Source organism: Carcharodon carcharias, chromosome 3 (genome assembly GCF_017639515.1).
Source record: "Carcharodon carcharias isolate sCarCar2 chromosome 3, sCarCar2.pri, whole genome shotgun sequence".
NCBI classification, from domain to species: domain Eukaryota; kingdom Metazoa; phylum Chordata; class Chondrichthyes; order Lamniformes; family Lamnidae; genus Carcharodon; species Carcharodon carcharias.
The window spans coordinates 135,158,096-135,183,586 of NC_054469.1; the positions used below are offsets into that span (position 1 = coordinate 135,158,096).

General features: G+C 47.0%; 1 protein-coding gene across 1 annotated transcript in view; it reads left to right on the forward strand.

The window, feature by feature from the left end:
* The window catches only part of LOC121276335 (dynein heavy chain 11, axonemal-like), a 564,873-nt gene that overhangs the window by 286,111 nt on the left and 253,271 nt on the right, over positions 1-25,491 (forward strand). The window contains exons 45-47 of the mRNA XM_041184616.1: positions 19,021-19,194; positions 23,229-23,433; positions 24,321-24,486. Coding sequence (XP_041040550.1) covers positions 19,021-19,194; positions 23,229-23,433; positions 24,321-24,486 — 545 coding nt within the window. The remainder of the gene's footprint in view (positions 1-19,020; positions 19,195-23,228; positions 23,434-24,320; positions 24,487-25,491) is intronic.

Below are 25,491 nucleotides of genomic sequence, written 5' to 3' on the forward strand. Positions count from 1 at the left end.
AGGAAAATTACAATCACCAGGGAAGTAGTACTGAGCAGATTGTCAGCCCGAGACTCCAACAAGTCCCCAGGTCCTGATGGATTTTATCCTAGGATCTTAAAAGAAGTGACTAGTGAGAGAATTGATGTGTTGGTTTTAATTTTCCAAAATTCCCTAGGGTCGGGGAAGGTTCCATTAGATTGCAAAATAGGAAATGTAGCTCTTCAAAAAGGGAGGGAGACAAAAGGCAGGAAACTACAGGCCAGTTAGCACCTGTCATAGGGAAAATGTTAGAAGTTGTTATTAAAGATGTTATGACAGGGCACATAGATAAATTCAAGGGAATCAGGCAGAGTCAACATGGCTTTGTGAAAGGGAAATCATGGGCAGGATTTTTCAGTTGGCGTGTGGGGGTGGGCCTGACACGCCGACGCGTAAAATGATGTACAATGACGGGGGCTTGCATCCCAGTGTCATCGCGCTGTCTCACGATGTTTCATTTGGCCTATTAAGGCCATTAAGGAAGTATTAATCTGATTGTTAATGCTGCCCGACCAGCCTTAAGGTTGGCAGGCAGGTGAAAAGGCCAAACAGGCTCCAAATTTTTTAGGAAACCTCATCCACGAGTGGGATGAGGTTTCCTAAAGCTTTTATTAAATAAGTAAAAAAAATTCCAAGATATAAAAATGTGTCCCACCTTATGTGACACAGACATGTTTAATAAAAATTTTTCTCGATTTATTTAATTATTTCAATATCGATTTAATTTCCCTGAGGCTCCGTGTCTCTGGGAGATTGAAGCGCTCTTTCATGTGTATGCGTAAAAGAGCACTGGCCCCGGCTCTCCCTCCTCCCCCGGCCTGCACAGGTAGCGCTAAGCACTAAGGTGCACGTCTTACGCTGGGTAGGCCTTAATTGGCCCACCTGCGTAAAATGGCAGCGCAGAGCTGACCGTGGACAGCGATCGGCTCCGTGACCACCCCCGCTGAGCCCGCCCGCTGTCTGAAAAAATTCAAGCCCATGTTTAACCAATTTATTGGAATTCTTTGAAGGAGTAACATATGCTATTGATAAAGGGGAACGGTGGGTGTACTGTACTTAGATTTCCAAAAGGCATCCGATATGGTGCCACATCAAAGATTATTGCAGAAAATAGAAGCTCATGGTGTAGGGGGTAACATATTTGCATGGATATAAGATTGGCTAGCTAACAGAACACAGAGAGTAGGCATAAATGGGTCATTTTCTAGTTGGCTAGATGTAGAGTGATGTACCACAGGCATCAGTGCTGGGGCCTCAACTTTTTACAATTTATATAAATGACTTGGATGAAGGGATCAAAGGTATGGTTGCTAAATTTGCTGACAACACAAAGATAGGTAGGAAAGTAAGTTGTAAAGAGAAGGTAAGAAGGCTACAAAGTGACATACATAGGTTAAGTGAATGGGCAAAGATCTGGCAAATGGAATATAATGTGGACAAATGTGAAATTGTCCATTTTGGCAGGAAGAATGAAAATGAAGCATATTATCTAAATGGAGAGAGATTGCAGAGCTCTGAGATGCAGAGGGAAGGGGCTAGCACAGTATTCCTTGCCAGTCGGAGAGTGTCCTAGTGCATAACTGACAATAGGTTAGTATGCAAGTACAGCAAATAATTAGGAAAGATAGTAGAGTGTTATTATTTATTGTGAGGGGAATTGAAAAAAAAAGTAGAGAGGTCATGCTTCAGTTATACAGGGCATTGGTACGAACACATCTGGAGTACTGTGTACAGTATTGGTCTCCTTATTTAAGGAAGGATGTAAATGTGTTGGCAGCAGTTCAGAGAAAGTTTAACAACCTAACACCTGAAATGGGAAGATTGTCTTATGAGGAAAGGTTGGACAGGCTAGGCTTATATCAACTGGAGTTAGAAGAGTAAGAGGCGACTTGACTGAAACATGCAAGACACTGAGGGGTTCTTGACGGGGTGGATGTGGAAAGGATAGTTCCTCCAGTGAGAGAATCGAGAACTAGGGGTCACTGATTAAAAATAAGGGTCACCCATTTAAGACAGAGATGAGGAGAAATTATTCCCCCAGAGAGTTGTGAGCCTTTGGAATTCTCTTCCTCAAAGGGCATTGGAAGCAGAGTCTTTGACTATTTTTAAGGCAAAGGTAGGTAGATTCTTGATAAGCAAGGGGGTGAAAGGTTATCAGGGATAGGTGGGAAAGTGGAAGTTACAATCAGATCAACCATGAACTTATTGAATGGCGAAACAGGTTCGAGAGGCCGAGTGGCCTACTCCTCCTAATTTGTATGTTGGTATGTAATATTTTGTTTAAAATAGACAAAGACTGAAATTTTCCGGTCCTGTTGGCATCAGACGTCATGACAGGTGGGGGTGGGGGACAATATGATGAGAAGGCCAGAAGTCGGTTTTAGGCTGTCGTGAAGCCAGTTTGTGATCGTCCACTCCACCCGTCAATGACAGGCCGCATTTCCTGCCGTTGCACATCGGTAACGTCATTTTAATACATTTGCATGTAATTATAAGCCCTGCTTGCCAAAATTATCCCCTCACATCAAATTTATCGCCCATGTCGGCCTGACTTCAGGTGGCATGCTTCATGACTGCCTTTAAAAGGTGTGCACCTGGCGACCTGAACTTCAAGGGGGACTTAGAGGTGAAGGCACACAACCTTGCACAGCACTAGCGAGCATCACTCGTAAGACATCAAGGAAGAGGCATCGCGCATTTGCGGAGGGCATAGGCAAGTTGCCTTTTCCCCAGCTGGCTTTCAGTGCGGTGCCAGGGCAAGGGCTGCAGTGTGAGTCAGACCGGGATGGAGGGGTGTGGTGTGGGGGGTGCAAGGAAGCACAGGCTGAAAGAAATACTCAAGCACATGCTGAGGGGTGGGGAGGGGGATGAGGGAAGCAGCAAAAAGCTTGTCAAAAGTGAGCATTCTTCCGCAACTGAAAACATTCAGCAGCAGCTCCATTGACATGCTGGGAGTCGGGCCTCTGAAGCTTTTCTGCCCAGTCAAGCAATGCAAAAGCATGAAAGTGCCACCCAGTGTTCCAGCACTTTTCACACCTTGGGCACAGGCTGCAAATGAATGTGCGTTTTAGGGGGCAGCTGAGCAATTGGCTGATTGGGCAAGTTGTACAATCCCCTTGTGAAAGGTGGCGATGGCGCGGTCACTAGTGGAGGGGCTCACAGCCCCGAACAATGTCTTTATTAAGGTGTGAACCAGTATCCATTATGGTTCAATCTAACAGTGCAGCTTTGCACTGCGGGTTAGGAGAATGCCTGCGCCTGAGCTGAGAGCACAGTATGCAGTCCAGTGGGCAAAGCTGCTGCCAATCAGTCAAGTGGAGCGGAGTGGAGGTGGGTGAGCTTTCGGATGGCCAATGAGCACACTACACACTGGCCATCCAAGTGGTGGCCAGCATTCTCCTGCATGCGTGAAGGGGCCTTCAGACTTAACTAAATAAGGTTCTTAGTACACATATGCTAACCCATGCGGCTCCCTCTTTAATACTGCAAGAGAAGAACATCGGGATCATGGGTCCTAGTGATTGAGTGGTATGCCTCATGGCTTACAGAGACCAGAGAACAAGAAGAGAGCAGCGGCACCTGGTTCGGCAAATGGAGTAGCACCTCCCTCAAGATGAAGGGGCATTAGGGCCAGCTGTGCGTGCAGCTGAAGATCCACAGTTGTTCGTTGGCGCCTCACTAGACCCAGGGACTATAGATGGCACCTGTCATTCCTGCAGATGAGCAAGAACCAGTGTCGCCAAAGGCTGTGCATGTCTAGGGAACTGATCAGTCACATATGTCACTAGCTGCAGGATTTGGCGCCACGGGGACATCGAGGGCATCCACTGCCAGTGATTGTGAAAGTGATCAGGGCATTCAATCTTAATGCCAGTGGCTCAATCCAGGCTCCACAGGTGACCTTTGCAGGATCTCGCACATCTCCATGCACGAGTGTATCCAGGAGGTCACAGATGCCATCTTTGTGAAGACGCAGAAAACCTCTTGCTTCCTGGCTTTCCTGATCGCTGTGATTTGCGCAGATCTCAGGTTTCCCACAGGGAAGAGGCCCTGGACTGTGACATCTGCCTTTATCTTGTTCAGGAACCAAGGTTTCACATCTGAGTGACACGAACTGCTCATCAGAAAAAGGATCCATAGGCAAAGAGACATTCTTGGGGGTTTATTTACTGTAGTGAACACCCTTTTCGAGGCTGTGCAACTACATCTTCTTAACCTTCCTAATCCTGCCCCTACGTCTTGGTGCTCCCCTGACATCACAGCGGAGGTGGAGGCAGCCTGCTTACTGCTCTGCCCTGTCTGTGCCAACTTTGGCAGATGTCCTCTGGAGGGCTGTCTTGGAGGCCCCAGCCTAATTTCCTGCTGTGTGGCAGTGGCACCCTCCTCGGCCTGGGGATTCACAGGAAGAGGTGATTCATATGAGCTAGACACTCCTGGAGTCACCTGGGGTGTGCAGCTACTGATCCTTCTCCCTGTGGGTGCCCCAAGGCCCCTGGCTGAGTCCTTGAGGAGAAGGGGAAGCTGGAGTGTTATCGAGCTGCCGTACACCCTTCTCGGGTTGGCACTGGTGGAGGCCAACTATGGCATCAGAATGGAGTTAAGCCTGCACAGCAGTGCAGGACTGATGTCCTAGACCAAAGTCTCCAATGGTGGCTGCCAACCTACCACTATTGACCTTGGATCGTTAGCATGCCAGCGCTGTCACCTCAGATTGAAGAACAGATTCCTCCATCGTGCCTTGCAATCTGAGGAGTGCAGTGGACATACCTTCCTGAGGTTCCTGAGCTTGCCTTTGCAGCTCCAGAAACTGAAGTATGACCGAATCTAGAGGCTCATCATCTAAGTCAGATACAGGAGATATCTGGCCTCCTGCAGTCCTCCAAGTGCCGGAAATCTGAGAAGCCCCTGCCGCTGCCTATTGTGGATCAGACAGTGCAGTGTGTCACCAAATTGTGACCCTGAGGCTAGTCTAGAACTTGATCCAACCAAGGTGTGTGCCTCTGTGCTGGTGGATGGTGTGGGTGAATGCTATGACAGGACTTAAATTAGGCTGTCATCAATTTCCTCTTCCAAGTTCCCTTCAGGACTTGAGTTGAGGACCTGCCTCGTGGATCCCCTCACCTGCATCCCAGATGTGCCTGCGAAAGCAAGGAGAGATAATTAGTGCATGGCTGGAGAAAGCTTAACAGGGGAACTCACTCACAGCATTGTTATACAATGCATGTTGCACTGCTGGATCCTCACTTGGTTGAGCACTGTCAACCTCACCAGATCGTTGCCGGTAGCTGGATGACTCTATTTTCAAAGTCTGTGAGGACCTTGATGTCAGCCATTCCTCTACCAGTCTGCAACCTCTCCCTCTTGTGTGTCAGCTTGTCCTGCATGAATACAGATGGAGTGTAAGCAGGATGTCTGCCAGGCTAGATGAGAAGGATGTCTGGCATGTGTGGGTGGTAAGTGGTGCCATGGATGGGATGAGGGCAGAATCAACAGGGCAAATGGTGTGTGAGAGAGAGTGAATGGTGATGCCCCTTGAACTGGCAGGGAGTGGGATCCCTGTGGCTGTGTAATGGACTTGTGAGTGTGTGATTTGAGAGTGATGAGAAGAGGTGGCTTTCTCTGGCAGAAAAGAGGAGATCATTCATCCTATTTCGACGCAGTGTGGCTAACCTCTTTTGCAGGGCGTTGGCACTGATCAGCGCAGCCAGTACCTCCCATGCTGGATCCATGACTTTGCTTGCTGGTCTTCACCCAGAGCGAGAGTAGAGGACTTTGTGGTGGGCCTCCACTGGATCCCGTAGGTGCCCGAGGGAGGCATCGCTAGTTTTGGGGACAGCATGTTTCTTTCCTTTGGCAGCATGACTTGCGCACAACTTCTGATCCCTTAGAGATTGCTAGCTCTATGCAGGGGTGTCCTTTAAACATGGCGCCCAGATTACTGATGGTCTGAGGTGACGGCAGGGTGGGCAAATCAGGGGCCACCTTGCCATTGATCCAGTGTGTTTCCTAAGAATGCATTATCAATGATGTGGGATGCGCTGGGAATGGGATGATCCTGTGCGAAAACCTGCTGTTGTGGCTGGTGTGTCAAACGTCCTTTTTCCCTCTCTCTACCACATTTTGTGCAAATCTGGGACCATTCCAGCCAAAGTTTGAGAGCTGAGACACTTGCTCAGTGAAGAAAGCCAACAAACAAAAATAATCTTTCCTATACATGGTTAGAAAGATGAATCAATTTACAATATCTATTTTGAACTCTAACATTCAGGGTAAGTATGAGGCATATGCGAATTAACAAGCCTACTGTGGCCCAACACATCACACAACACAATAAATGGCAGATGCGACCAAGACAGTGTCCATGCATTTCTCAACAACCCACCCACTCCTCAGTGACTGTGAGTCAGCCAGTCTCACTGAAACTCTTTTTCTCTCATGAGGGATTCCATTTTCACCTTCGAAGATCTCACCTTGGAATTCTCTCTAAACGTCGCTCCAACTTGGATGTCATCAACGATGGCCCACCTCGCAGAGTTTCAATCTCATCTCCCATGATTCTGTTCCCCTAGCCTCTCGAATAGTCACTGAAACACCAACTCACAAGCAGACCTTCAGCTCTTTGGCTGCGCCAAGCAGAGCACCACTGCTCTAAAGGGGTAGCTTTGCCACAACACCTTTGGCTGCCATCTTAGATCTTCAGGGCTTCTCTTGAGCCCTGTTCAGTTACTAGACTTGAACAGCAACAATGACGGCCCACTTTGCAGGGTTTTAGCTCTGTCTCCCGTGATTCTGTTTGCCCGGATTTCCGAGTATACACCCAAGCACCAACTCACAAATGCAACTTCAGACCTTTGGCCGTGTCAAGCAGAGCATTCCTGCTCCAAATGGGTACCTTTGCCCCAACGGCCCACAGCACCGAGTCACCAACATTCAGTTGCCTTCTTCACTTACAAAGTGTCCTCCCTGCAGCCCTATGCCTGTTTGGAGTCTGTTTCTCTGCTCCTCTGTTTTCAACTGAACTTAACTGGGACCTGTTTCTGGCCCCTGCCTCTGTTCCCTCTCTGGGACTTAATTTTGGGACCCCTCCCTGTCTCCTGCCTGGGACACTTGCCTGCGATGGTGCATTGCTCCTGGTCACCTGACCCGGGTTTCATGTGCCATTTTTCTTATGCACTGGTGCACTGGGCCAAAGCAGAATGAAAAAATGACAAAGTGCAGCTCCTTTGAGGTCTCTGCATGTGCAAAAGCTCTGAGGCCTGTCGGGAGTTGAAGTTCGTAACCTCTGTGCTCTCCAGCAAAGTAAATTTGGGTTTCATAACAGAGAGAACTAGTTAGTTGCTGTGGTGTAAAATATGACCACCATCAAACCTCCTGCAATTGTATGCACTCATTGGGATTCTTTGGGGCCGACAGGGAACCCCTGTCAATTTGGTGGGGAACAGAATCAAGCGTCTTTCACACACTTAAGTGGCCACCGTCAGGCCTTGCCTGCGATTAAGGAACCCGGCATTGGAAACTCTGCTCGCTGAGAGTTGCCAGCCAATTACAAAGCTGGAAGTTCCTCATGCTACCAGCAGAAGCAGTGGCACTGCCAGCAATACACCCACCAGAGGCCCAGGATCAATGTGGGATCCCAGGCAAAAGGTGAGTGAATGTGGGGTGAAGGTCACAAGAGAAGGGCTGGCAAAGGGGTTGGAGGCAAGAACAAGTGGGGTGGCTTTCAGCGGCCACACCCTGCTTGCTGCTGGGTCCATCAATTAGACATAGCGTTGCCTGATAGTGAGGACCCCCCCCCCAAGCCCCAACCCCCCTACCCACCCCCGGGAAGCTACTGGCAAAACCACAGGGTTGGTTGGGTGGCTGTCCAAGGCCACAGGAAAGCCATGTGGCCTCCACTAAATTGTGGTGGGCTCGGGGATTATGGGTGTCAATTGGCTCATTAATGAACCTTATTGACACTCCATCAGTGGCAGCCGCAAATACCGTGTTAGCTTCTTCCGCCCTCTGACTGGGTGGGAATATCATGTTAGCCCCTTCTGCCCTCCGGCTTAACTGGGGGAAAGTTCCCCACTGCCACAAAACTGATGCAAGTCCTTTCCCATGATTAAGTGGATCTAGCTGCCATGATTCCCTCCGCAATGGGCTGCGTTAAATCCAGCTCACTGATACTGCAGTCAGTTTTCAAAGGAACCACTTGGGGTTTCTTGATAACATGAGTGGAAATTATTTCTGCCTTACCATTTTTCTTAGGCATTTTCTTTGCAATACACTGGATTTTTGTGTTTTCCTGAGAACTGATTTTGGCTTAGGAATGTAAAATTGAGATTTTTTTGATTTAGAAGTTCAACTATAATGTGGGAGATACGAAATCCAACACTTGTATTAATATATAGTGAAACTTGTCTTCAGAACAATTCACCTATAGAAAAGGCAAGAGGGAAATTGTCTTTGTCTTTTTTTTGCAAAAGAGAGTATTATGAGGGCAATCAAGTGAGGAGGAATGCGCATTAATATCAGATCTGATGATTTTCTGCCTGTGCCTAATTGCTTCACTGCATTCTGCCCTTGTGTTACTTAAAGCTAAGGGAATGGGAAATCTGCTACCATCTATATATAGAAATCACCCAATATCAATAAATACAAGTTCTCAAGGACCCTAGAGGAACAGTAGAGGAGCCGTCAGGATCCTGAAGTCCGAAGTCCAAAGGTGATACATGCATGTTGTTTGTATTGTATCTGATATGGTGCCCCTACATAAGTTTATCTGATATGTCAATGTAAATTATGACCATTTTCAGTGCATTAGGCAAGTCACCTCTAGATTTCCAGATCGCACACATGGGGGTAGATTTGTCTCGGGGCTTGTTTTCGGGTTCACATTTAGCAGTGTGAAGATAGCATGCGCTCAAACTAAGAGGCCCAAGGATTGCCAGGAATTGCTCCTCAAGCCTCAACTACATATTAGAGGTGATCTGTTAGCGGCAGTCACACCTTTGGGAAGGCTATGACATAGTGATATAGTCGCTGGACTATTAATCCAGAGACCTGGGGTGATGCTCTGGGGATCTGGGTTTGAATCACGCTGCAGCAGATGGTAGAATTTGAATTCAATAAAAATCTGAAATTAGAAGTCTAATGATGACCATGAAACAATTGTCGATTGTTGTAAAAACCCATCTGATTCACTATTGTCCTTTAGGGAAGGAAATCTGTCATCCTTACCTGGTCTGGCCTACATGTGGCTCTAGACCCACAGCAATGTGGTTGACTCTTAAATGCCCCCTGAAATGGCCTAGTAAGCTACTCAGTTGTGTCAAATCGCTACAAAGTCACAAAAAAGGAATAAAACCGGATGGAGCACCCGGCATTGACCCAAGCAACAGAAACAACAACTGCAATCTCAACCCTGTCGACCCTGCAAATTTGTCTTTACTAACATCTGGGGGCTAGTGCCAAAATTGGGAGAGCTGTCTCACAGACTAGTCAAGCAACAGCCTGACATAGTTATCCTCATGGAATCATATCTTACAGATAATGTCCCAGACATCACCATCACCATCCCTGTCTGTGTCGTGTCCCACCAGCAGGACAGATCAGCAGAGGTAGCAGCACAGTGGTATCCAGTTGGGGGGAGTTGCCCTGAGAGTCCTCAAATCGACTCCGGACCCCATGAAGCCTCATGGCATCAGGTCAAACATGGGCAAGGAAACCTCCTGCTGATTACCACGTACTGCCCTCCCTCAGCTGATGAATCAGTGCTCCTCCATTTTGAACATCACTTGGAGGAAGTACTGAGGGTGGCAAGAGTGGCAGAATGTACTCTGGGTGGGGGACTTCAATGTCTATCACCAAGATGGCTCAGTAGCACCACTTCTGACGAACTGGCCAAGTCCTAAATGACATAGCTGTAGACGGGATACGTGGCAGGTGGTGAGGGAGCCAACAAGAGGAAAAACAGACTTGACCTCATCCGCACCAAACTGCCTGCCAGATTTGCACCTGTCCATGACAGTATTGGTAGGAGTGGCCACAGCACATTCATTGTGGAGACGAAGTCCCACCTTCACACTGAGGATGCCCTCCATCGTGTTGTGTGGCACTACCACCGTGCTAAATGGGATAGATTTCGAACAGATCTAGCAACTCAAGACTGGGCATCCATGAGGTGCTGTGGGCCATCAGCATGAGCAGAACACAATCTGTAACCTCATGGCCTGGCATATCTATCATTACCATCAAGCCAGAGGATCACTCCTGGTTCAGTGAAGAGTGCAGGAGGGCATGCCAGGAGCAGCACCAGGCATACCTAAAGCTATAACACCGAACTACTTAACATGCCTAAACAGCATAAGCAGCAAGTGATAGACAGAGCTAAGCGACTCAACAACCAAAGGATCAGATTTAAGCTCTGCAGTCCTGCCACACCCAGTTGTGAATGGTGGTGCACAAGTAAACACTGGAGGATGAGGATCCACAAATATCCCCATCCTTAATGATGGAGGAGCCCAGCACATCAGTGCAAAAGATAAGGCTGAAGAATTTGTTACAATCTTCAGCCAGAAGTGCTGAGTGGATGATCCATCTTGGCCTCCTCTGGAGGTCCCTAGCATCACAGGTGCCAGTCTTCAGCTAATTCGATTCACTCCACGTGATATCAAGAAACGGCTGAAATACTGGATCCTGCAAAGGCTATGGGCCCTGACAATATTCTGGCAATAGAACTTGCCGCGCCCCTAGTCAAGCTGTTCCAGTACAGCCTTGGTTCAAACATGGACAAAAGAGCTGAACTCCTGAGGTGAGGTGAGAGTGACTGCCCTTGACATCAAGGCTGCATTTGACCGAGTGTAGCATCAAGGAGCCCTAGCAAAACTGGAGTCAATGGGAATCAGGGGGAAAACTCTTTGCTGGTCAGAGTCATACCTAGCACAAAGGAAGGTGGTTGTGGTTGTTGGAAGTCAGTCATCTCAGCTCCAGGTCACTGCAGGAGTTCCTCAGGGTAGTGTCCTAGGCCCAATCATTTTCAGCTGCTTCATCAATGACCTTCCTTCCTTCGTAAGGTCAGAAGTGGGGATGTTCGCTGATGATTGCACAATGTTCAGCACCGTTTGTGACTTCTCAGATACTGAAGCAGCCCATGTCCAAATGCAGCAAGACCTGGACAATATCCAGGCTTGGGCTAATGAGTGGCAAGTAACATTTGCACCACACAAGTGACCATCCCCAACAAGAGAGAATCCAGCCATCACCCCTTGATGTTCATTGGCATTACTATCACTGAATCCCCCACTATCAACATCCTGGAGGTTACCATTGACCAGAAACTGAACTGGACTAGCCGTATAAATACTGTGGCTACAAGAGCAGGTCAGAGGCTATGAATCCAGCGACGAGTAACTCACCTCCTAACTCCCCAGAGCCTATCCATCATCAACAAGCCACAAGTCAGGAGTGTGTTGGTTTAGTCCTCACTTGCCTGGATGAGTGCAGCTCCCACAACACTCCAGAAGCTTGACACCGTCCACGACAAAGCAGCCCGCTTGATTGGCACCACATCCACAAACATTCACTCGTTCCACCACGAATACACAGTAGCAGCTATGTGTACCATCTACAAGATGCACTGCAGAATTCACCAAGGCTCCTTCCATCTTCCAAGCTAACATCTTCCAAACCCATAACCACTATCATCTGGAAGGACAAGGGCAACAGATACATGGGAACACCACCACCTGGAAGTTCCCCTCTAAGTTACTCACTATCCTGACTTGGAAATATATCGTTGTTCCTTCACTGTCACTGGGTCAAAATCCTGGAACTCTCTTCCTACATGGGTGTACCTACACCACATGGACTGCAGTGGTTCAAGAAGGCAGCTCACTGCCACCTTCTCAAGGGCAACTAGGGATGGGCAACAAATGCTGGCCCAACCAGCGAAGCCCACATCTCGCAAATGAATAAAAAAAAAAGCTTTCCCTACAAGAAAGACCAAATTCAGGCTGCCTGTCTGGCTGACAGAAGCTCTCAAATCTGTGTGGGACTTCCACCTATACACTTCTGGATGTGAGTGGGATGATGGGGTTGGGAAGTACTACAGAGGCAGTTGCCAGGATTGTAAAGTTGGGGAAAGCACCCTTGCCTCCGCAGAAAGATTTTGTTCAAAAAAGAGTCATATCTGCAGTTAATGGCCTCGGGCTGCCAAAGAGCCTTCAATTAATCAGGCCCAAAGCCTGTTCCACTCATTGGCGATTGCTCCCTCATTAATGTATTCAAGGATTGTAATGTTTGTTTTACGTGGCTGCCCGAGACATCTTAAAAAAAAAATGGGTCCCACAAATTTGGCAGCGGGCCTAATGCCGGTGCATATTGGACACAGTCCATCCTGGTGCTACATTAGTATGCCTTACCACCTATATTACACACAAAAACAAGTACAACACATTAATTTCTTCCTCATGGGCAGAATTTTCTCACTGGCGTGCGGGGGCAGGACCCGCACACTGACACGTAAAATGACGTGCAGGGATGTCGGGCAAGCATCCCGACGTTACCGTGCACCATTGTGATATTTTGTTGGGCGGGCTCATGATGATCTCCGATGCATGCCTGCCATTAACTAACGGGCCACTTAAGTCCTTTGAGGCACCAATTGATGGCGATTTTTCAGCACCCGTGCGATCTTCAGGTTGGTGCACAGGTACAACGCGTAGGCAGGTAGGAGACATTTGTATAAACCTCATCCGTGGGCGGGATAAGACAACTCAGTGGGGTCGCGAGTCTGCTCTCTTAAATATTTAATTTGCAAAGTTATTGATACTTGCTTGCGTGAGCTGCAATACTTCAAAACGCATACCAGCTGCTTGCTCTGGACTCACAACCTTCAGGTCATCACTCTGCAGTGAAGAATCGTTTTTGGGCCTGAAGGTTTCAGGAAGCCTTCCCTTAGCCTGTGAATGGATGTTGAACTCTCCACTGGAGGCACCTCCTCTGAGGAGGAAGGGAGGGCTAGAAGAGGGAGGACGCCAGGAGTGCACATTCAGCCTCCTTTGGGAGGAGAGGCACAGGCACAAGGAGGCAAGGCCAAGAGGTAGTCCAAGGTGGGAAGGGCCGCAGAAGGCACCACTATCCTGCTGCCAGGGTTTACAGGCAGCAAAGCAGCTACCTCAGTATACCTGAGGTGCAGTGCTGAAGGAGGCTCCGTCTCTTAAGGGAGACAGTCAACTATATCTGTCAGATGATTGGGCCTGAGATCACCCCTAACTGTGTGGGTGGACACCCCATGCCAGTGGCTTCAAAGGTCACAGGTGCCCTCCACTTCTATGCCTCTGGCTCCTTCCAGGGCTCAGTGGGTGATCTTTGCGGTGTCTCCCAATCAGCTGTCCACTTGTTACAGGTGTGCATTGAACTTCATCCACTACCGTTGGGACTAGGCAAGCCAGACACTGCAAGCCAGAGGCTTTGCAGCCATTGCTGGCTTCCCCCGCATCCAGGGTGCAATAGACTGTCCATATGTGGCGATCAAGGCACCAGCAGGTGAGCCCGGTGCCTTCGTCAACAGGAAGGGCTTCCACTCCATGAATATGCAGATAGTGTGTGATAACAGGATGCAGATTCTACAAGTCTGTGCAAGGTACCCAGGCAGCTCCCATGATGCCTACATCCTCAGACACTCCCAGGTGCCGTGACTCTTCAATGCTTCAGCCTGGCTGGATGGATGGCTGCTGGGTGACAAGGGCTATCCCCTCGGAGGGTGGCTCATGACGCCTCTCCGCCATCCAAGAACAGAAGCTGAGCAGCGGTACAGTAGGAGCTGCGCCTCCACAAAGGCTGTGGTGAAGAGAACCATCGGTCTTCTCAAGATGTGCTTCCGATGCCTGGACCTTTCAGGCGGCGCACTCCAGTACCCCCCCCAGATTATGTGTCGCTGATAGTGGTTGCATGCTGCACTCTCCACAATCTTGCGCTGGAAAGGCGGGGGAGACGCTGTTGGCGACAAAGATGTCGACGCAGTGGCTGCGGCGGCACACAATGAGTCCAGCAGTGAGTCCAAAGATGAGCACGCACAGGGAAATGCTGAGGGGGTAGATGCTGACCCGGGCATATTCCAGGGAGGCAGGGACATCCGGGAGGCTTTAACCCAACGAACCTTCAGCTAGTACACACATGGGGACCTACAGGACAAGCCTGGACTGCAAGCTCCATACTCGATACTGGAGTGCAAAATCTGCCTGGATCGAAACATTAACTAAGGGCATTGTCAATAAAGCTGAATGTCCCACAAATCACTCATAACATTATTGGTAACTATCTACCATCAGAAGAGGCACCCTCAGCTATGGTGACATGTCTGAATTTAATGGGATAACAAAAGGAACTTAAGAGAACAAAATAACAAAGGTGTGCAACGTCGCACCAACTCATAAAGACCTCATGTGGGCCAACGCGAAAGTACCAGTGATAGCCCATGGTGTGCCTAAGGTGCCTTATCTTTACACTTTTGGGTGCTATGTCTTGCTGCTGCTCCCTCGTTGGAAGTGGCATCTGAGACAGCCTGCAGACTCTGCTGTCCTGTTGGTCTCGATGACCTTGGTGGTTATCCTCTGGCTCGTGGAGCTTGTGCTGGCCCCGCCTAGGAGGAAGCTGCCAGTTCCACAGCTGGCATCTCCCCAGTCGTCGCAGCCTTATCGGATGTAATGGTCACTGGCAGAGTGGTGGAGGAGCTGCTGCCCTCATCTGGAGTGCCCTGAGAGGAGCCTGCAGAGACGACAGGCAGCTGCTGCGCAGCTGTGAGGTTGGTTCTGACCTCCCTGCTCACCATGGATGGATGGGCACTGAGCTAGGAAACTTGGGTCCAGACCATCTCCCACACTGGCACTGACCAGCTGAGGTCAATGCCGATGTGAGGGCTTGCTGAGCGTAACCCCAGGAAGCCCTGATTGGTCTCTTAGAGGAGCCTCTCCATGAGAGTCGCCACTCTCTCCATGGAGGATGCATGGCGCTCACCCATGAGGCTCATTGCATTGGCGATGGTCCGCGTAGACTCCTCCACCACAGACACCGAGCCAAACATAGCCTCGTGTATCTTCACCAGATGTCCCACACACCTGGCCTCATTTCCTGCGTTTGCTGCCTCGCAGACAACTCCAGAAACACATCATCAATCACCGACTTGAGCATTTGCCTGGTCCCCTGCAGTCCTCCGACTGCTGGCACAATGGGCACTCTCTGTCTCTGCCAGCTACTCCAGCGACTGTGAAGTGCCCTCAGTGCCCTGGGGCACTAGGTGATGAGGCGATAGTATCTGCGCTGGTGCCTGCCTGGCAGAGATGGAGTGAGTTGGTGAGTTTGGGATTTCAGGGCCCCTGCTGCTCCTCCTCCCGGCCCTGCTCCGCTGATGCTGAAAGGAAGAACAAGGACATTTGATTAGTTAAGGTGGAGACAATGTCAAAGTGCATCCCTGTCCCCCGGATCATTATACATTCATCCTTCCATAAGCAATGGTCAAGCCATGTTGCAAACTCCCATCACTGAACATTCAGCCCTGCCATGGCTGCTGGGACACAAATGGTGATCTCAGTGCTGGACAAACATACCTGCCCGTGGCACCCCAGGCTCTCTGACACCGGTAGACCTGGGCGCATTGTGCCTCTCCAGATCTAGGGCCTCCTGATCGGACCTGCTAATGATCGTCAACTGGGCCGGCCCTCTGCCAGTCCTCACCTGCTCGGCGGCATCATGTGCATTCTTCTCCTGAAAAGGAGAGAAGAGCATTGATTAGTGCTAATTGTACCTGGACTCTCTTCACGGACGGCCCACCCCAACCAGAGTGGAACATTGCAGGGCTCCAGTGCCTCCTCACCCCGCTGCTGCCGAGCACACACACAAAAATGCCAGACCTGTCCCCCAACCCCCTTCCTTGGCCAAATGCTGCCTACATCACATTTGGCACCACATGGCCTAATTTTCCATAGCAAGGAGGCACATGCACGTGGAGCACAGAGGACAGCAGATCAATCGGTGTCATGCCACCTTGAAACTCCCTTCCCAGCATGTCATCACCTTGACTTTGACATGTCCTGGAGTTCCAGTACTGCGCCAAGGTACAGCTCCTCCAGGTTAGCCCCAAAACAGTAATATGGGTCTCAGTGTACCACTTGCTGCGGGTGCAGAGCCCATCTCTTCACCACCCTCTCAGGGTGACCTAGGCATAGGCAATATCTGCTGGCCCACCCAGCAAAAGACACATGCCGTCACTGATTCAATGCAGTCACTACTCTGAGTTGGTGAGGGGTGGTGGGGGGGGAGCCCACCTGCTGGGTTGTGACCAATGCCAACATGGTACTCACCCTTCCTGAGCGCAAGAGGTCGTTGAAGCGTTTGTGACACTGGATCCAGGTGCGCTGCATCACGTTGTGAGAGCTCACTATCTCCCTCACCTCCTCCCAGACACGTTTGGTCATGTGGGAGGCTTCCTGCTCCTGTCCTGGGGTATGAGGACCTCCAGTCATGCTGCCACCTCCTCGAGGAGGGCAACAAGGCAATCATTGGAAAAATGAGGGGCACAGTGCCCCCCTGCCCTACCCTCCTGCCTGGCCTGCTCAGCAGCAGCACTCTGGGGAGCCCTTCCACTAGCTACGATTCACAGCCTTTGAAAGGCTGCAGCAGCTTTTTAAAACAGGCCGTTGGGTCGCCATTGGACCCGGCTGTCATTGCAGTCTCACCGCCGCCCACCCACTCCCGCTGTCCTCAAGAACCATGATTCATGCTGGGTGGGCCTTAATTGGCCCGCCCGCGTAAAATGACGGCGTGGAACTGATCGCAGGCCAGAAAATTCTGCCCCTTGTCTTAAATTTAAAGCAGTCTTCCAATCTAGCTTTTGTTTTTAAAGTTCCCAGTCAGTGAAAGGCTGGCATGTGGGAGTGAAGCCTTGTGGGAACTGGTGCCATGGCTTATGACTCTATGGCATTCAAATCCATACAGAGCTATGCATAATAAGGCCCATATCTCCATCAGAATCATCATTGAGCAATGAATTCAAATTCAAATTCTGAAGCAGCACTTCTGACCATGGACAGGTTGGTTTCATTGTGCAGTCCAAACTTGCAGATGTTCAGTATTATCACGGTAAGTTGCATTCTGCACAACCCTGGGCTGCATTTTACATGCCCCCTGTCAGGCATGTTTTCAGCCAGGGGCTGGGTGGGCAGGAGGGCATGTCAAATAGAGTTGGTGCCCAGCCCACCACCCTGCCCTGACCTGACCTCAACCCCATAATGCAGGGTGTGGGTGGGCACCAAAATCGGCAGCTCTCCCACCATTTATAAGCACATAACGAATAATACACTGCCCTCGCCAAAAGTGGTCGGTGTGGGTAGTTGAGCAGGAGCAAAAAAAACCTTTTCAAAGGGCAGGAAGGAAGGGGGGGTTTGCTATCTTTGGGAGGTACTCTTTGTGGATCGGTGGGGGTATGGGGGCAGTCCACCTAAGCTAATACCCCACTTTCTTTCTACCCGTCACCTCCATTGAACACACCACCTCTACCCCACACATTTCCCTAAACTGCCCAAACCCTCCCTGTCCAAGACCCCAGGCATACCTGGCTCCAAGATCCATGGTCTGCCTTCTTACTGGCTGCAGTCCCAGCGGCGCCCACTAATGCATTCTTGGCTCTGTTGGGACTGATGACCAGTTGGATTGATGGGCAGCTCCCAAGCGTGGGACTTGCTTCTCAGTAAGGGGCAGAAGTCCCGCACTGCCACAATTTAGCCCACCCGCAGTGCATTATGGCTGTGGGGCAGGCTGGGATGAAGTGGATCAGCTCCATGCCGACTTTGGTTCCAGGAGGGCGAGCCAACGGCACACCTCCTCCCTCCCCACCCCCCCATTCCCTAAACCTGGTAACATCCTGTCCCTTGTTATAGAAAAAGACATTTACTTGGAGGAGCTGCAGCACTAACTTAATTACTGAAGTGGAGTGGAGGAAGGAAGCCCAGGGGTGGCTGCAGAAGAGCACATTGTGTTAAGGCTGTTTACCAGTTACCAGGGAGATTGGGTTGACTCCAGTTTAGTTCAACAGCTCACATTCGTGCAAACTCAGCATGATCAAATGCATGGAATTTTGAGGCAGTGATTTTGATAAAATTGCTTGAATATGCACTTTTAGTTAACTTCTGATTTCAATACATATTTCAAATTAAATTGTTATTGGCATTGAATATGCATGGGCAATAATCTAGTCAGTTATGCTGGGACCACATCCAATAAAGCTCTCCAGTGCTGGCACTACCAGAGTATAAAGGAGCATTGGGAATGCAACTCTTCTGTATTCAAAATGGGAGTATCCATGCCACCAAGGTGCATCTCAGGGACCTGTCAGCCCACACAGACCACAAATGGCAGTTTGTAGTCATCCGATTGGTATGTGAGAGTGTCTGGTTCCCCACCTGGAGAAATATTTCTTTTGCTCTTTCAATGTCCTGTGTAAGGGAATGAATTTTTTATTTTATTTTTCACTGAACTGTTCTTCCAAGATCCAAGCCTTTTCCCATCCTCATCTACATTCCTTGTGGGGCTGACCTGCCCTCTTGTAGACCAGTGCACCTCACCACATTGGGCGTACTAGCCTTCAACCTTGTCCTGAGGCCTACTGAGATTGAGGGAGCATGAACTCTTAACATAAGACACCCTTGTCACTGGTCCCACCCTGTCTAATTCTGGGGTCCATATTTGGTGCAGATGGGTTCTGCCCAGACCAACCCTCCTGAAATCTCCAAGCAAAAGCTGACTTCAGGGCTATGAGTCCTGGCCCATTTTCAGAATCTTTCACTGCACTCCTGCCAACTTGGAGCTACTGTTCTGTTAGATTATCCTGCAGTGCAGAAATCTTTATCAAATCCATTTATAGAATCATGTAAAGGCAGCGGCTCTTGAGTCATAAGTTAGACTGTATTCCTTGTGGAATTAACAAGGAACAATTAACGTAATTGTTGATTTTTTTTTCAGCTGGTAGATTATCGTGTTGAATTCAGTCATTGGTGGTTCAAAGAAATGAAAGCTGTTAAACTTCCATCCCAGGGAACTGTGTTCGATTATTACCTTGATCCTGAAACAAAAAAATTTATTCCTTGGTCTGAAAAGATACCAGCATTTGAAATGGAAGCAGATGACCCTCTACAAGTAAGTACACTCCTGCTTATTCAGATGGAAAGAAAAAAAAGCTGCAAATACCAGAAACCTTGAAATGGAAAATAATGGATTTACACAGCAGATCCAGCAGCAGCTGAAAAGAAAAAAGGCAGATTAACATTTCAGATGTAAAACTTCTCAGATCATTGTCGTCAGTTTCCTTTCATTATCGAATTTACGCTCCTGAGTCCTTTCCAACCACTTGGAGCTATCAATCAAACTGTGAAGTTACAAGTTTCCCAATGTGATAATGATCGGTTGTGGAAGCAGTCAGGCAGCACTAATACCATAGCCTTCAGGCTTATGTCAACAAACAGCTTTTGAAATTGCAAGCACCGATTCTTTTTCAACTGAGGCAGGGGATTTAAATGACTTGACAATTCAACAGAACCTATCCATGTTTTAAGCACATTAATGTCTACTCCTAACGATCCCAAAGCGTTACCCGACCTCCCCAAAGAACTCTGCTAAAGAAATCCGCAAAGAACTAGAACTCCACAGATTCATAAAGTCCACAAGTTATGTTTCAGAAACATGGGTGACAAAAGTTGCTTCTGAGTGAAGGCAGCTGCACCTTTAACCGTTATACCTCCATGAACTGTGCATGTATGAAATATGTCCCATTTTCTACTCCCCCCCCCCCCCCCCCCCCCCCCCCAACCCTGCTGGTGAAAATTATGCCCCGTCCCCAATGAAAATTATGGGTGTTGGATATGGGGGCGAGACTTCCAGATACGGGACTCTGGCACTGATTTTGGTAAGGCACAGAGTCCTTCTGTCTTCGCCAAAATTCAGGCCCACGGTGTCTGCAGTGCTCACGTGCATTAGGCAAATGACAAGTGCTGACACATCAATGTGAGAGGGCAGACATTTTATATGACACCAATTGTGAGCATTAGGGCACTTCATATCAACACCATAGGGATTATGCACAGAAAAGATTTGCATTCCATTATTGTTCAGTTGGTATCACAGAAATGTTATTATGCATTCTGTCATCAAGGAAGCAACTCCTGATCCTAACTTGAGAATCATTTGTAAGGCTTTGTACGCCAGGAAAACTTGCCACTCGGCCTAAGCTGTCCACTCTGTCCAACATAGTGAATTAATTGTTCATAATGGTATAGCTCAGATTTATGATCATCACTATTCCGTTTGATGCTGTAGAATCTGAAGCCTTCCTGTAAGAGGTGTGCCAAAAAAGAGTGCCTTCCGTTAAAAGTACATCTGACAGTCTCATGGAGAATGGATAATTACATTAAAAATAATGACACTTTTGCTGTCATTGTTTGTAGTTATATATATTCAGTTTAAAAATGCATTTAAGTCATTTAAGACTTGACAATTTTTCACAGATATTCAAACTTGGAAACGATTAATAATGTGATTTTTGTTATGGAAGCTTAATTTTATTTGTGTCTCACCACTGAGTTGCAAGATTCTGGGTTCAAGTCCCACTCCAGGGGTTGAGTACTGAGGTAATAGTGCATTGTCAGATTAGATATTAAACCGAGGTTCCATCTTCTTCTTGGTTGGATGCAAAAGGTAAAAATTTTGCAGAAGAGCAGTGGAGTTATCTCTGGTGTCTTGGCCAATACTTATCCCTCAATCAACATCACGTTATCTGGTCATTATCACTTTCTGTTTGTGGTAGTTTGCTGTACCCAAATAGACTGCTGTGTGTCCTACATTACAACACTGACTATACTACAAAAGGTCCTTTGTTGGCTGTAAAGTGCTTTGAGATGTCTGATGGTCATGGAATAGCACTGTAACTGCAAGTCTTTTTCCTTTTTTGGCGATGCATATGTTGTCAAGCTGGCTAATAGTGCAATCCTGGTTCATGATATGAGTGCATATGAGGAAATTGCGTGCATGATTTTCTGTTTATTAATTTTAACAAATACAAAATTTCATTTAAATTTTTGATGGCAAGAATATTAAGATAGCGACTGACTGACATGGAGAGATTGGCAAGGCACCTTATATGGAGGGTAGAGGCCAATGGTTCAAAAAGGCTAGCAGCAGTTTGAATCCCATTCACTTGCACCCCCTGCCCAGCTCTCGATCTCACATGGATGAAAGACCCTATTCAATGTAATATTGCTAGATCCAACAATCCCCAATCTTCCACAATGCCCTTCAATGTTCTTCTAAACCTCAGGGTTTCCAAACATTTTCACCTTCCCACTCCCAGATCCCACCAGCACCTCTCAGCGCTAGACCGTATTCCCAGAGATCCCTCTACCCATAACAGCTTCCTGTACTCAGAGGCTCCATCCCAATGCCCCAAAGTTCCTTAATGCCTTTCCCCATTATCACAGTATTCCTGGAACCTTGGGAGCTGCCTTCCAATGATCCCAGAGACTCAAAATATTCTGATATGCCATCCTTATATTGCTGGATCCCAGAAGCAGCCTGATTGCTGATATGTCAGCACCCTGGTAAGATTACATTGCATAATACTCCTGTTCAATAAGACTTCTAACAGTATGAGAAGCACCATGGGAGATCTACTAGTAGTAAGTCAAATATAATGGTACATTTTCCTCTGGTATTCATATAGAAGTTGAAATTGTGATTCTCTGTATTGTAGTGCTAATGTGTAGTGGATGCAGGTGATCCATATTGCCAGATGTTGAAACTTGCAGTGCACCCATTACACTTAATATAATGAAGTGAGGAAATACCTGTGGTGCTGAGCATTTGCAAACAAGGCCTGGGATTGACACATTAAAGTTTAAAAACTATATTAATATAGCCCTTGTCCCATAAATCAGCCCCAGTATATAACACAGTTGTTGAGTGGTTGGTCTGTTCAGACATGTTGGTTCTTTTTCTTCAAAGTGGAATCTGCTTGGTAATTGCATCAAGTAGCTGCATGTTCGCCCAGCAATTTCATTGTTTTATGGTCTCCTTGGGTATGTAGGTACTTACATCTTAGAGCTGCGCCCAGCACCATAATAAAGGCCTAGATTTTGTAGTCAGTGACGAAGCCACGATGCTTGCTGCAGATGCCAAAGAAAACTGCCTACAAAACTCTAGCGATCTCTGTAGAGTTAATTTCCCTTTTCCTGATATTACTTTGTATCTGGCACCAAGTCAAGGGGATCATCAGGAGTCCACCACTAGCGGTATCATCAAGCAGGAAAAGCAGCCAATATATTGAAGTATTTTCACAGGCAGAAAAGCAGTGTGTAAATCTCACTTTTAGTTACATTTTACAAAGAGTGTAATATGTGATTAAAGCATGCAGATGCTGAAATATTGTAAGCAAAGGATTAAAAAATATTTTAAAAATATGTTGATTTATTTTATCATAACAGTAAAATTTGACATCCCGCAAATATAAAATTACATTTTCTGGACTAGTGAGATAATTATGAACTTAGTACGTTTAATCCATTTACACCTCATTCAACAAGGCATAATGTTTTCATGGACTTTTGCAACAGAGCTAATAGCATAAAAAGGCAAATTCAGTGATTTCTGATTGATTGGAGACTGAGGGGCCTTCAGCAGTGCACCTTATGAAGAAGTGCAGGATCACTGACAGCAACTTCTGGATTTAAGCACTTAACTGCACATGTGCACACTTCAGAAGTTGCTGTCAGTTTCAGAGGAGTGATGATGATGAATGCTGAAAATTTTAGCGTCAATACTACCATAAAATTTGGGCCAATCTGCAGATGAGCTGACCTTGCATTATTGTTCAAGATTAGCTGAATGCACTGCAGATGTGTAGAAGACCAGCAGCCCTGCCACCATTATGGGTTACATCATTGTTCGCCACATCTTCTGCAGCATAGGTGGGAAGTGGCCTCGAACAGTAGCATTGTCCAAATAGGTGTTCCTGGACCTACCCTATTTGACAACTTTTTGCTGAAGTGCCACTACATCATTGAGATATTTAACTCTGTTATTAAACTGGGTGATCTATGACATTGGTCTGAAATAATTGAATTTCCGTTTTATGCTTTTATTAATCAGATCTTACTACAAAAGTTGCTCTTTGTTCATTGCAGGCAGTGCTTGTCCCTACAGCTGAGAGCACCCAGTTACAATACTTTGTTGATTTGTTGCTGGAGAAAGGGAAGCCAGTTATGCTTGTGGGAAATGCAGGAGTTGGCAAAACCATCCTAGTGCAAGACAGACTTGCTAATCTGTCAGAGGACTACATGGTGTCCAAAGTGCCTTTCAATTACTACACCTCTTCAGTGATGTTACAGCGTAAGTTATTTGTGTTTCATGGACTATTTCGCAACTCGCACTGATGTTTTGTAAAGCCTCATGAGATCAACTCCAATCAGAATACCGATTTTCTTTTTAAAATTGCTATTAATGTGAGTTTAGATTGGGTTGAATTCAAAAACATTCTCAATTCTAGCTATGTTGAAAAATTCCTGTGCAGCTTAGTAAATGATGGAGCCTCTACCAGCCCTTTATCAGGTGAGAGGGGGCATCACCATGAGTTCCTGCATTTCCAGCCCTTAGAGGAACCCAGTTCAGCATTGCAATAGTGTTCCAATAGTGGAAGTGGGATCCATCTGGTGGCTCATGTTAGAATTGTGGGATACAGCTCTCAAAGAGAAGGTTTTTTGTAAATTATTTGTATGCAGATCCACACTAAGGGGACACTGGGGGCTGATCTCAGTTCCTTTGGAGGGGAGGAATTTGCAAGAAGGTAGAATATCTGACTTCTCCTTCACAACTGACAGGTGCCATGACTTTGTAGCCTTTTGGAATTGGTAGGTATCCCAGAGATACAGATGCCCACTAATGGGATTTACATCAGGAAGATCACCCCGCTGACCCTATGAACTTTGAGCAGGTCAGTGGTGAAAAGCACCCATCACTGCCACCACTCCCATGGATTTTTGGTCATTGTTTTTGTCTGTAATTAATTACTTGAATCTCAGCAAATTATATTTTCTACCCACAAAAAACTATCAATGGAAAATCCTGCAGAACCCTGATTGAATCAGGATATTTCCAATGTGTGTCTCCAGCGCATGACTTTCCCTGATAAGCATACAAATTAATAAATTCTACTCTTATCTATAAAACATATTTATTGACTACGGTTACATGTTTTTATTTTTCTAAATATAAATCAGGTGTTCTTGAGAAGTCTCTTGAGAAAAAGGCTGGCCGTAATTACGGACCCCCTGGAAATAAGAAGCTAATTTATTTCATTGATGACATGAATATGCCAGAGGTAGACACTTATGGAACAGTTCAGCCTCACACACTTATCCGCCAGAGCATTGACTACAAGCACTGGTAAGTATAACATTACACACAGACAGATTGTGATGAGAGTACAGGCCAAAGTTGAGATTTTCATTATATATAATTTGATTCTATGCAGAGTGCTCCTAGTTGGTTGTTTTAGTAAATAAAATAGAAAAAATCTTCTTTTTGTTGAAGTGTCCTGTTCTTATCTGTAGTAAATAAAAAAATTGCATTTATATCACACCTGTTGTATCTCTGAACATACCAAAGTACTTATAATCATGTTTTGAAATGGTGTCACTGTTGTGCAGGTAAATGTTGCGGCCAAGTTGTATTCGGGAAACTTCCACAAACAGCAGTGAGATAATGGACAAAATTATTTGTTTTAATGGTGTTGATTGATGAATGAGCCAGACATCAGGAATTATCTTTGAATAAGTGATATGAGATCCCGTACGTTCATTTGATTAGATAGATTAACTTCCATTTAACATTCAAAAGATGGCACCTATAATGAGCAGCATTCCTTCAGTACTACACTAAACTATCAGCTTAGTTTAAGACTTGCAGTGGGGCTTGAATCATCGCCTTCTGTTTCAGAGGTGAGAGTGCTGCATGAATAAATAAAAAGTTATGCTAATCTCAATCCGTACTGCCTTCAAATATGAGAATCTCATATTCAGAATGGCCTGTCGCAGCAGAATATGTATAAATGGAACCAGTTTTTTATCTTCTGGAAATGTGGGTCATGTAAAGGCATAATGTTGATCCTCGATATTTAATTCCTGATACCACACACAACCATTTCAACCCATCTTAGTATTTTCGCCTTTCTGACAAAAAAATTGCAAATTTGAGGTTACATAACTGAATTCTAGTAATTTTGTGTCTCAGTAAAAGTGTGAGAGTTTTTTTTGGTTACTTAGATAAAGAACTAACATTCAATTAGGGGCATTGCCAAGGTTGTAAATTAAATAGATCAGATAATAACCAAACGTTCTCAAGTTTATGGGCAGAATTTTGCCATTGGCAAGCAGGGGGTGGGGCCCGCTC